This window comes from Triturus cristatus, chromosome 5_2, assembly GCF_964204655.1.
Source record: "Triturus cristatus chromosome 5_2, aTriCri1.1, whole genome shotgun sequence".
In the NCBI taxonomy this organism is placed as follows: domain Eukaryota; kingdom Metazoa; phylum Chordata; class Amphibia; order Caudata; family Salamandridae; genus Triturus; species Triturus cristatus.
This window is the reverse complement of record NC_140588.1, coordinates 626,767,158-626,779,877: the sequence shown is the minus strand read 5'-3', so window position 1 is coordinate 626,779,877 and position 12,720 is coordinate 626,767,158. Positions and strand designations below refer to the sequence as shown.

The 12,720-nt window shown below is 41.4% G+C and overlaps 1 protein-coding gene across 1 annotated transcript in view; it reads right to left on the bottom strand.

The window, feature by feature from the left end:
* The window catches only part of KLHL4 (kelch like family member 4), an 826,871-nt gene that overhangs the window by 126,454 nt on the left and 687,697 nt on the right, over positions 1 to 12,720 (bottom strand). Inside the window, exon 7 of the mRNA XM_085607742.1 lies at positions 2,422 to 2,646. Coding sequence (XP_085463868.1) covers positions 2,422 to 2,646 — 225 coding nt within the window. The remainder of the gene's footprint in view (positions 1 to 2,421; positions 2,647 to 12,720) is intronic.

Below are 12,720 nucleotides of genomic sequence, written 5' to 3'. Positions count from 1 at the left end.
GCAGAAAGCTCACTTTTAGTTCTGTCTGCTGTGGCATTGGGCCTATTGTTATGATCTGATGTCCCTACCAGAGTATCATAGATAAGCTTTGCTTTCCCAAGGATATGGTTGGCTGACAGTTCACGGCGGACCTCTGAGGGGGGAGGCCCTTACCTGAAGTGTCAACTTTTAGGAAGGAATTTACGATAGTATAAAGCTCCATTGAGGATTTGGAGGTGTTACCAATCTTTTCCGCAAAGTAATCTATCCGGGCTTTCCAGAAGGTGTGCTGATATTTTTTCAGGCTTTTTTGAAGGTGTCATCATAGTTTACCCTCCACTTCCTTTCACATCTTTTACATTATTTCTTTAATTTCATTAGATCTTTCATTATCCACTGGGCTTATGCCCTTGGACAGGGTTTCTTACTGGATTTTAGAGGGATTGACTCATCTAAGGCATAATTTATCCATTCCTTGAATATTGAGTACGATAAGGAGACATCTCCAGATAGTACCGGTACTGAGTTGCGCAAGGCCATTTCCCAGCTTCTTGTGTCCAATTTGGACCACTACCAGGTGATCCTTATTTGCGATACTATGGGTTCTTTCTTTCCTGCTTTTGTAATGGAAAGAGGAATGATAAAACGATCTGACCAATGGACAGGGAGGGGGGCTTTCACTATCATGTTTGGAATATTGGTGAAGATGAAATCAAACAGATGATACTTGTTATGCATGGGAGAGGTGATCAATTGAGAAAGCTGTATTGCTGATAGATCCTGAATAGAGTTTGCCGCATAAACACAAGCTTTATCTTTAATGTGCATGCTCAGGTTGACTACATGAAGCTAAAATGTCAGGCATAGCCTGCAGAAAATCAGTGGCAGGCCCTGGAGAGTGATCAACAAGCAAGAACAAGAATGTATAGGTGTGTGAAAGTTTGATCAAAAATGAAAGACTACCTGGGCATGAAATTGTGATGGTTATTACTGCAAACCACACCAATCTAATTTACTGGGTTGCTTTTTGTGATGGAATTTCCAGAGAGTAGTGCTACTGCTATGACAGGCAGACAATCATATTTGAGCCATGTTCCCATTAGAAAAAGATCTTCTGGCTGATTGTCTTCTACAAAGATAAAGATTTCTGATTTCTGATTTGTGAGGGACCTGTAGTCAATTAGGAGCATGTGCCACAGGTGCTGATACATGCTCTATGGGTAATGTTCACTTTTTTTGGGGTGTATCAGTACATCAGCTGTCGTCTTTAGTTCGAACGTAGGACTACACATTCACACAGTGATCTCAGACACTCCTCTAGATTTAAAAACGGCATTCAAAGAAAACACCATTAGTGCATCCTTGTGGACCATAGGGACCGCACTGGAGCTATTGCCAGCCTGACTTAAATGAGGTAAGTTTCAATTACACTCTACTTATTGGTGAACCTGTGCTTTCTGTTCCTGTTTGTACTAAGTGGGTTTTATATTAGGTACGATGACCGTTGAATCATCATAAGGATAAATTTAGGGGCTCAATAACTTTTTGCTGTTACTTGTGTTAAAATGAAACTGAAACTAGCAAGTATATTTATGATCCTCAGCTAGCTTTTGTAAACTTCTATTCATTGGCAGTCCTTTGTTATTTTCCCAGTTTGCACAGAGTAAATATATTATCTTAAATTTGCAGTTGCCTAACCAGTTTGAATTAATATGTTTTAAATGCACACTTAGGAACCAAGTATAAGTTGATACTTGTATTAATATTAATATAAATCTTATTGCCTTTACTCTCTTTTGCAGAGCCATATATTTAACCTTAATAAGAGTCTTCAAGTTCATCATTATAACGGGAGTGTGCCAGTTGTTATTGCTATTGGCATTTTCAAAGTAACACCACTTTCATGCCAGTTCATGTTAATACTTTCCACTAAATCAAGCAGTAATTCATCAACTTTCAAGAATACTATAGACTCATATTTTATCTTAATCTTTCTCTTTTTTTCTTCCAGCTCTCACCAGCCACACATTTTAGACCTATGATCAAATATAAGGTACATAACTTGACTGGATTTTTCATGTGTGCAGTCCACATCTATATAAAATGTTGCCTCTAATACAGATACTAAAAACCATATACAATAAAATAAAAGTATTAACAGTAATTATTATCTTCTTTTATTTTCAGCCTGAAAAAAGGCCCAAGTTTGCTTGCCAAATAAGGAGTGAAACACATGTTGGCTTTACTATAATTCATTCATTTGCAGTGACTATATACTGGAACATTAATTTTTTACCAAATATAGCACTTGGAACTGTTTGACTGAATCCTTTTATGAAGCACTAATATAAGAGTGATTAAAAAGTAAAACAGAAATAAAATAAAAAAATTCATCTTCATCTCAAAGATTGGGAATAATACACCCTGTAAAATACCACTTACCCAAGCCATGTCTGTGGGTTGACATTGGTGGCATTATGGACCACACTTTAGTGATTGGATTGAAACATTCCACCGTATTAGAGGTTTTCAAACCGTCCCGTCCTCCTACGACATAGAGCTTATTGTCAATAACTGCCACTCCAAACTGTAGACGTCTGCCATTCATTGTACTTATTTGTATCCAGCTGTTTGTCCTGAGATCATATTTTTCAATTGTGGTAGCACCTACAAAAATCACACATATAGTTAAAATGTGCATGCCTTTGAAGGTAAGATAAAGTGGAGCATTAATACACAGTTACATAATATATTGGATAAACTACACTTTAGATTATATTGTTAGGAAATTCCAAGTCAGTTAGGATTTCAGTGACCTTTTAGAGAAATGAGACTGAAGGAATTGGGTTGTTAGTTGATTGGAGTGTGAGCCCTATCCTGAGCAAGGTGAACCACAAACAGTCACTAAATTAACCTAGGCTTCACCTTGGGTAGCTTGGCACAAAAATCAGTCAGGCTTAACTTAGAGACTATGTGTAAAGTATTTATGCAGCACATAAACAGTAATAAACTATAAACACAAACAAAATCCCAAATGAGTTTAGAAAAATAGAATACATTTTAATACATTATTTGATACCAAAACAACAAAAATACAATCAGTAGAAACAGAGTTATGAATTTTTAAAGTTTTAAATAAAATGTAGGGCACAAAAGATTAACGCACCAACCACAAACATCTGGTCACATGAGACTGGGTCAAATTTGAATGTTAAGGTCAACCGCGAGGAAGCGTTGTTTGGATTCAAGAAGTGGATTGGGCCAGGTCAGCCCTAACCTCCGTACTTACAAAAGTTTGGAAGTAAAATGTCGGAAAGGGTAGAAATTCAGCAGTGCAATGCTGCAGGAGTGTCTGAGCAGGGAGAGTTTTCATTGGATGGCTGTGGAGCGAAGCCACAATGAAGATTTTTACCTTAGGACTTAGTCGTCGCGATGGAAGTGAAAATCTCCAGCATAGGTCGAAGCAGAAGGCTGCAGCAGAAGCCGGTTACACAAGGTTGGATACCCCTCTGACGAATGACTGCTGAAATGGATTTGCTGCTGCGAAGAAGAAAGTAGTGACAGATGATGCACCTCGGGTGGATAGGTGAGAAGGTTGTTCCTGGTCTCCTCCTGGTTCTCAGATCATCTTTTGTCCTAGGTTTGTCAAAGTCCTCAGTTTTGGAAAATGGCCATCTGGGCACCTTTAACGCCACAACCTAGAGTCCAGGAGCAGATGGAAATCTCTTGGGTGTTAAGCACTCACTCAGACTGGGTTCAAGTGCCTGTTCAAGATGGTGAGAGCCTGTTATGTCCCTGTGGCTCTGAACAGCAGGCCAGCAAACCAGCCCTTCGCATCACTTCTGGCAACCCTGGGTGCAGTTGAAAATGCAGGACTCAACAGCAGGGCTGGACTCTGAGGTTTCAAAGTAGTTTCCTGGCAGCAAAGCAGTCCTTCCAGGTACAGCAGTAGTCTGGCAGAGTGCACAGCAGGTCACAGCAGCAGGCAGTCCTCAGAGAATCTTTCTGCAGATCCAGAAGTGAACTGAGGAGCAGTTCTGAAGGTCCTATTTTTCTACCCTGTTCCCTGCTTCTAGAAGGTGGAAAAATGTTCTGGAAAGGTTCTTTGAAGTGCATAGAATTCCCTCCTTTTCCTGCCCAGGTTCCAAGCTGGCTGCAGTGACAATACAGGATGATTAAGCCTATTGAGAGGAGAAAGGACACAGCCTATTCAGGTGCAAGTGGGGCTGTGGTTAGCTCCACCCCGCCATCCTGTCAGTGATGGCCCATTAAGGCATAGCCAATCCTACTATTGTCTGACTGTCTGGGAGGAATTCACAAAGTCTGTCGGCTACACCCAGTCATGTGACCGAGAACAAGCTATAGGCATAAAGGGCTATAGGCAGGAAAATGCCAACTTTCTAAAAGTGATATTTTAAAAGTTGAAATTAAAAATCCAGCTTCACCATTAAAGAGGGTTTATCATTACAATTCTGTATGTGCCAACTATGACATTTCTACTTCCTCTCAATTAGGAATTATAGCTTTTTAAAAGTACAAGGATTCTCCAATAGTATCTTATGAGAAGGGATAGGCCTCATAGTAGTGTAAAACAAATGTAAGAGTTTTTCATTACCAGGGCATGTAAAACCTAAAAGTGCATGCCCTACCTTTCAATTGCACAGGACCCTGCCCTATGGGCTAACTAGGGCCAACCTTAGGGGTGACCTATAGGTAATAAAAGAAGAGTTTAAGGCTTGGCAGGGGGGTATTAAATGTCAGATCAACATGGCAGTGTGACACTACATTCAGGCTGCAATGGTAGAACTGGGGCAAGTTTTAGAGTGCTACTTAGGTGGGTGCCACAATAGGTGCTGCAGGCCCACAGGTAGCAATTAATGTACAGACCCTGGGTATATGGTATACCACTCTACAAGGGACTTGAAGGTAAATTAAATATGCCAATTAGGTATTTGCCAATCAAACTATATTCACAATTACCCACCTATGATTCTATGTACATGCTATTTTCTCTATGTCACTTTACAAAATGCATCTTAAAATGTGTGGAAATTTGCAGCTCTAGTTTTTAGGTAATAATCTCAATCACTCTAAAAAACAAACACACCCCCACATATAGCATTGTTAGCTAATGTCTGTTCACATAAGGAAACTATACATTAGCTCACCCCCACTGTGCTCACTCCAAAACACTAACTGGGAAGTCAAAAGAAGGAGCCTGTCCAGGTGTCATTTGACATCTGCTTATGAAAGGGGAGGCTGCTTTGTAGTAAATTATGTTACTGGGCACAGCACCAATGGTTATGTTATTTGGTTTCATGTTATGTTGTTCTGTTATGTTAGGTTATGTTATATGTTATGTTATAAGTTATGTGGATTTGTAGCATTTCCTGTCACCTGGTTGAGTATCGTGACACTGAGAAGGTGTGGCATAGCCTTGACCAGCTGGAAGGTATAATTGAAGACATAGGTCAACAGCATCTTGGGAAGTCAATAATTGAGGGGGAGGCTCTGATGTGTAACATCAGGTTGTTCCATGCTTTAGGAGCGATGTGCAAGAAGGAACTTCTCCTGGGTCTGGTTCTGCTCTATGTGTGGGATATGTGTTTGCATGAGTCTGTCTGATTGGAAGTATCTGGCGGGCTTGTGGAAGGAGATATAACTTTTGAGGTATGCAGGGTCAGTGTTGTATAAAGCTTTTTAGGTGTGAGTGAAAAGTTTGAAAAGTCTTGATTTGCATATGGGAAGCAAGTAAAGTCCCTCAAAATGCATATGGTGGGGCGGTTGGGAGTGATTCTGAATGGTTTAAAGTTTTCTGCTGAGCTTTTTCCTATTTCTGGCATATACGGTGTTCCTATAGTCCAGCTTGCTTCTGATAAGGCTGTGAGAGACAGTTTTAGGCATGATGTTCAGTAGCCAGTTGAAGATTTTCGTCAGCATCTTTAGGGTGTGAAATCAGGAGAATGTCATGGCATGTACTTGTGTGGTCATGCTGAGTTTGCTGTCAATGATGATCCTGAGGTTCTTGGTGTTGGGGTAAGAGTGGGCCATAATTCGGCCATCAGGTGGAAACCATGGTAAGGTGTTATTGCTGAAGATCATAACTTCTCTCTTGTCGGTGTTCAATTTTAGACAGTTGTTTTTATCCAGTCAATGGGCTCAGTAATGCAATCTGGGAACTTGCTCTCTGTGTTGGAGGGCTTGTTTCTAAGTGAGAGTGTGAGCACAGTGTTGTCAGCGTAGGAAATAAAACAACGTCAAGGGTGCAGATAATGTTTGGCAGTGGGATCATGTATGTGTTGAAGAAGGTCGGTCCAAAAGAGGATTCTTGAACAACTCAACAAATGAGGTTGCGCGCATCCGAATATAAGGAGAAATGGCTGATTGACTGTGTCCTGATATTCAGGCAGAAGCAGCTCCTGCAGAGGTTGGATCCTTTGATTCCAATCTTTTGCTGGCATTGGATGAGGGTAGGGTGGGAGATTGTGTTGAATGCAGCGAAGAGCTTCAAGAGGATGAGGGCAACGCTATCTCCTCTGTTGAGGATCATGCAAATGGCATCAGTGGCTTCAATGAGGGCTACTTCTGTGTTGTGGTTAGGTCTGAAGCTGGACTGAATTACAATGTGGAGTTGTTGGTCACTCAGATGTTTTAAAATGCATCTGTTGATGAGTTTCTCGAGAACTTTGCCCAGGTATGATTGCAGGGAGATTGGTGTGTAGTTGTCGAGCATTGATAGGTCTACCGAGGGATTGTTGAGCAGGGAGAGTAGTGTGGCGTGTTCCCATGTGGTCAGGAAGGTGGCTAATGAGATGGGAAGGATGGGAGGGAGTGCTGTGCTAATGGGATGAAGTCTTTTGGTAAAGGAGCCTAAACGCATACATGGCCGCTTCCTGGTGGAGCTGCACCGACAGCTATAGGGGAGATTGGCTGCCTAAACCACACTCCTTCTGCTACCTTGCCATCCTCACCAGCGCCTACCACCCGTCTTTGGTTTCTAGCCTTCTGATCCCCCACCTGGTCCTCACTCTTCTCTGGCGGAGCCCTAAACGCATACATGGTCGCTTCCTGGTGGAGCTGCACCGACAGCTATAGGGGAGATTGGCCCTGGCACACCGCTATGGCCGTCACCTACCCAGCCGGATTATGGACATTTGTCTCGTTTTCTTCTCCATGGCTGCCTCCTTCCTGTGGATTACCTGCTGCGCCTGGTCTTTCCTATCCTGACTTTCATGTTCGCTAATTTACTCCTGTATTGGTTATTTATCCATTATGTAACTACTGTGAAACTTTTGTAACTTGTAACTCACTGTGTCCTTATGTAAAGCGCTCTGATACCTCCGGGTCTAGCCAGCACTATATAAAACTCAAGTAAATAAAGGTGTGGTGTGGGCATCCTGCCAGAGAAATAAAACCACTTCCCCACACCCAGGGCTTTGTCTCAAGTCACAGAGCTATTTTTACGCTTCATTTATGACCATTCACCAGCTGGGAGACAGTTGGAACGCTCCTGTAAATCAGCCTGTAAAAGTTTCAGACAGGGAAACGGTAAGTTTCTAAAATTTACTTTTTCATTAATATTGATAAAATATAAGCCTGGGCAAAGCACTACGCTACGTTCGCGTAGTTTGCGAAGTTTGCGCTACTTCACACTACGCGAATTGCACGTTGCGCAGTGCAAACACGCGTAGCGTAGTTTAGCGGTAATTTTTTGCTTGCTCGCCGTCCTCAACGTTAAGTTGGTGACCGCGAGCAAGCAAAATGACATCACGACGAGACTTTTTCCTCGTTCGCGATCAGCAACATCAAGTTGCCGATCGCGAGCGTGGAAAATAAACGTCCCTGCGAGCTTCTCAACGCGGGGAGGTCAGGTTTCTCATTTCGAGTGGTCGCGTATGCTCGCGACCGCTCGCGATGAGAAACTACCAGTCCACGTTAAGAAAACTGCCGCTCGAGTAGAAATCTACTCGAGGGGCAGAAAAAGACCGCTTGCACTGTGCAATGTGTAGTTTGCACTGATTGCACAGTGCGGACAAGCATCTGGCACTGTGCAATCACTGCGAACAGCATCTTGCACAGTGCACTACGCAGTTTGCGAAGCTACGCGTAGCGCTACTTCACAAACTACGCCCAGGGTTAATTAAAAATCCAAATTTACCATGAATTAGGCATTTGATAAATATCAAAAAGTGATTTTGAATCAAATTTCTGCCTGCTCCCTAACTGGAGATAGCAAAATCAACGTTTACTATTTCTTACTAGTTTTTCGCTCAGAGCCAGCCAATATTCTTACAGTGAAAATTGCTTCTGGGGGCTAGCCACAGTAAGGACACGTTCAATTTAAATTTGTGCATGCCCTACTTTTAAATACCATAGATTCTGTATGTTGGACTACAAGGCCTAATTAGGAGTGATTCATTATTATTTAAAAGGTAGGTTTTCTCCCGTCAAAAGTGTTTATTTTGACAGGTTAGGTTGCAGTTTTAGAACTGCTGCAGCCAGACTACAGATGTAGATCTGGAGTCATAGTGGCTTGTTACACTAGTAGTGAATGACACAGTAGTGCTGTAGTCTATAGGTGGCATTTTAACTTTGCATTCCATGGGAATACTTTAGGCACCGTTGCTTGACCTCATAGGAAATGTTAAATATGACTTTTTAATTAATTTTAACATGTTTTAGTGGTCAGAGCGCATGCACTGGGGCCTTGTTAGCAGTGTCCCAGTGCACAGACTAAACAAACACTGTCCGTCCACAAATAATGGGGGTGATCAAGCCAAAAGATTTACTTTCTCACTATTTAGCATAGTAAATTTTGTGAAATTGCTGTTTGTCCACGTTTTTTATTTACTGGCCAATCTTTGGGGTGGTGAATGATTGTTGTTATATGTCTGTTTTCTTTTGTTAATTGAATTGACTGTGTAAGTATAAATGCCATCATATAGTGATGAGACCCACCAATGGAGTTAAAGTAACTAACAAGGTGCTGCAATCTGAAATTGGGAACGAAATCAACATTTATTGTGTACCCTTATTAATTGTTTGCTTCTGTTGATTTATTGGGAAAGCCCTTACTATCCACTATATTAAGACCTTTTTGGCAAGGTGCATGTTCGGATTTTCATACCACAAGTTAAAGTCTCCCATTACTTCAATTCTTTTAAGAAATGATTAGTAAAATATCAAAGAAGTGCGACACTTATTTTAAAAAAATTATTCGAATAATATGAAGGATGATATATTGCCATAGTAAATATGTTGCTACTGGTCGGCATACAACATTCTTTAATGAGTTGAAATGTGGAGCAGTGACAGCTACAAAATGTTTGCATTACCTTAAGGTTTTTCACTACACCTATGAGTTCCTCTGTTTTGACCCTGGATATAAATGCCCAGATTTATCAAAGGATTGAGTGTCCCGTGCATCATGCAGGGTGACACAAGGGCAACACAATTCTCATGTAAGGCTTACCAATGCACACAAATCCACCTTGCGTGGCCCTGTGGGGCTTAGTATATCAGGAGTAGCGCAAGATGGCGCAAGTGCCTGCCTTGCATTTTACATATGTCTGTCATATCAGAGAGCTTCAGTCACAATAAAAATCCTAGATCTGACCAAGAGCAAAATTTCAGAACACACCCTGGTACATGAGCAAATAAGATCTTGCTCCTTGTCCACACTACTACATGTTTTGGGGAACATTTTGTGGTTTCTTTCATCAGCTTCAATTTGATAGGCATCAGTTGCTGGGAATGTTTATTCTCTCTCTCTTTTTTGCACTGGAACTGAGTGAAAACATTTTTAATTGGTCAGACAGGGACATCTTAAGGATTTTGGGGGCAATGGGCCTAAAGGTTTTTTGGGGTCCCCTGGTCGGAACGGCTCTGGATTTTATAAAAAAAACAGTCGACAAGTACACTCCTCTAAATTCTAAATGGGTTTACATCTAGTATTCAGAGATAGTGACTTGTGTTTTCAATATTGTAAGACAGCAGCAGCTTGCTAATATTACTGCAAATAATATCTGTGACATCCTCCCATTTCTCATATGCAAGGTCCTGTTTTGATCTAAAAGAAACTTCTTTACAGATGTTGCATGAAACATAATCACATTTCCCTGCAAAATGTCTGTAATAGATTCTCATACAGCAGCCATATTAAAAATAAATTAAAAGAAAACGGTATTTAAAACAATCTGTTTATAAATTAATCAAGGCAATCAGGACAAGGCTCTGCAGAAAGGAGCTGACTCTATCAGGGGCCCCCTGAAAGGTTGGGGCCCAGGGCGAGAGCCCCCCGGCCCATGCCTTAAAACGTCTCTGAGGTCAGAGGGTAAACAGATATTTAGGGAAGGGCTGGCGTTAAATTCAACACTCTAGCCCTGCCACATTTGTGAGTGTTCAGACTAGTGCAGGAGTTTCACTTTATTAAAATGTTCAACGCAATAATACACTATGCTACATGTAATTGAGTCCATAGTAATACAGAAATGCACCTTATTTGTTGATACTTCCGCTAAAGTGAGTTATCCGCCACATTGGGAACCAGAAGTACTGCTGGACTCAGTGAAGCTCGAATGTATTTCCAGGATATCTAATTTGCTAAAAAGAAGTACATTATGCAGTTGCAAGAATTCCTATTAATGAAGAAAACATGTGAGTATCGGTGCAGAGAAATGCATCCCTGGTGTTTTCCCCATTTCTCAACATCAAACCTGGAAAGGGCTCATAGTCAGAAAAAGTGAAATGGGTCACAGCATGCCGGTAACTTTAAAATAAACCGCCGATGCAGGTTGGTTGAATAATATTCAATAGAGGTCGAAGAAACTGTTTCCTTTGACTGCTATAGAGATGAGATTCGTTTACACCTTTTAAAATATATACAACTTTGTGCAGTAAAGTCTTTTTTACATTATTATCTTAGTTTTAAAGTTTTAAAAACAATCATTTCATCAGAATAAGACATTCCTCTAGAGAGGACTATATTAGTGCACGCACAACATGCAAGTCGCAGACCTTCGCCACCCGATTACCATCCCATCGCCAAGATGAGATGAGAGAGAGCCAAAATCAAATTGTCTGGTATCTCTATGACTAGCTGTTTAATCAAGGAAAGCAACATTATCGAATGAAGTGACAGTCATAAAATGCGAGATATAAACAAAAGGAAAACATGTAAGACCACACTCAGATGGTACCACAATTGACTTGAGATAAATAAACCACAAAACATTTTACATTATCCCAGAGTCCTCAGTCTAGTGATAAACAGTTCATAGATGTATTGTAACCAGCAGCTTCTTTCCATCTGCCTCCCCTGCAGGGGCAGGCACCGGGTTCTCACAATTCTCATTCCCCACCAGGGGTCCCTGGGGCAATCAATGCATACAACTCCAGGGCACCGAATAACGGACCATCCCTGCCGGGGTCCCTACGGCCTCACAGGTCACCAAGCGAAGCCCCCATTCATAAACCACTCCAGGCAATCCGGTATAGGGCTGCAAGGTCCAGGACCACCAGCAGGTCAGGCCCCCCTCCAGCCAACCCCCTGCCCAACAAGATTACTCCCGATCAAGGGGTCAGTGTCAGCCAATCAGTCCAATTTTTAGGGTAGAATCATTCTCTTCTGCTCAAATTTCTGCCTTAAGGTCCAAGTGTGGGTGGGTGGGTGTTTTCTTACGATGCGGCTCCCGCTGCAATTCCAGGGCTTCCGGAGATGTTGACCGCAGTGTGGCCTTGGGACAAAGAGGGAGAGCTCAAGGATCATCTCCTTTTTAAAGGCCCCACCACTTGCTTCGGTGCTTCTACCTGACCGCAGGCTCCTGCATGTGGTGCAACTGTTGGCTTCCCTCTGCTATAGGCAGTGTACGCCTGCTCATTCTCCTTTCTTTATTTTTTTACTCGATTTTATTAGAGGAGATTCAATACAAGAAAAATTCATAAATGAATACAGAGGTAACATTTGCAGTACATAATCACATATTAAAACATATACAAAATGAATTAACACAGCTCACTTAACCGAATTGCCCATAAGAAAATTCCTTAATTGATTGATGATTACATTATAGTGTGTCCAGTTTTCTATAATTATACTTATTCCATTTAATGCTTCTCCAGGCTAAATACTTGCCCCACTTGAATTCATTCTATCAATCGATTCAGGCACTGGTGCCAAGATCATGGTCCCCCTCTTTCTCTCCTTGCGACTCTTGCATAGAGACAAATTGCTCTCCAAGTTCCACATGGACAGCAATGTGGCTATCCATTGATGACATGTGGGGGAATATGGGTTGAGCCAAGCCATGGCAATACATATACCAACCAATGCCATAACCACAAAACCACATAGATAAAGTATAATTTCCTCCTTTCCTCAGCAAATCGCTCATCAATTCCAAACAACATCAGCTGAGGAGTAATCAAGACCTGTATAATAAGTACAGACCTCAGATGCCTACAGATTCCTTGCTTAAAGCCTCTAACTTTGCACAATTGCAAAATACATGTGCTAAATCTGCTTAATTATTGCCAAAATGTGGGCAACTAGAATCAGACCTTGTTCACTAACTAGATATGTTAGTTGGTGTGTAAGATTGAATAATGTTTTTAGAAGGTTGGCTCTAGAAACATACTGAAAAGAAATAATATATCCTTGCCCACCTACAGTGATTTCTGAAAATGTATCCCTTTGACCGCTAATCTTCTAGCCCAGTTTTCTACTTGCTTTCCAAGATCGTC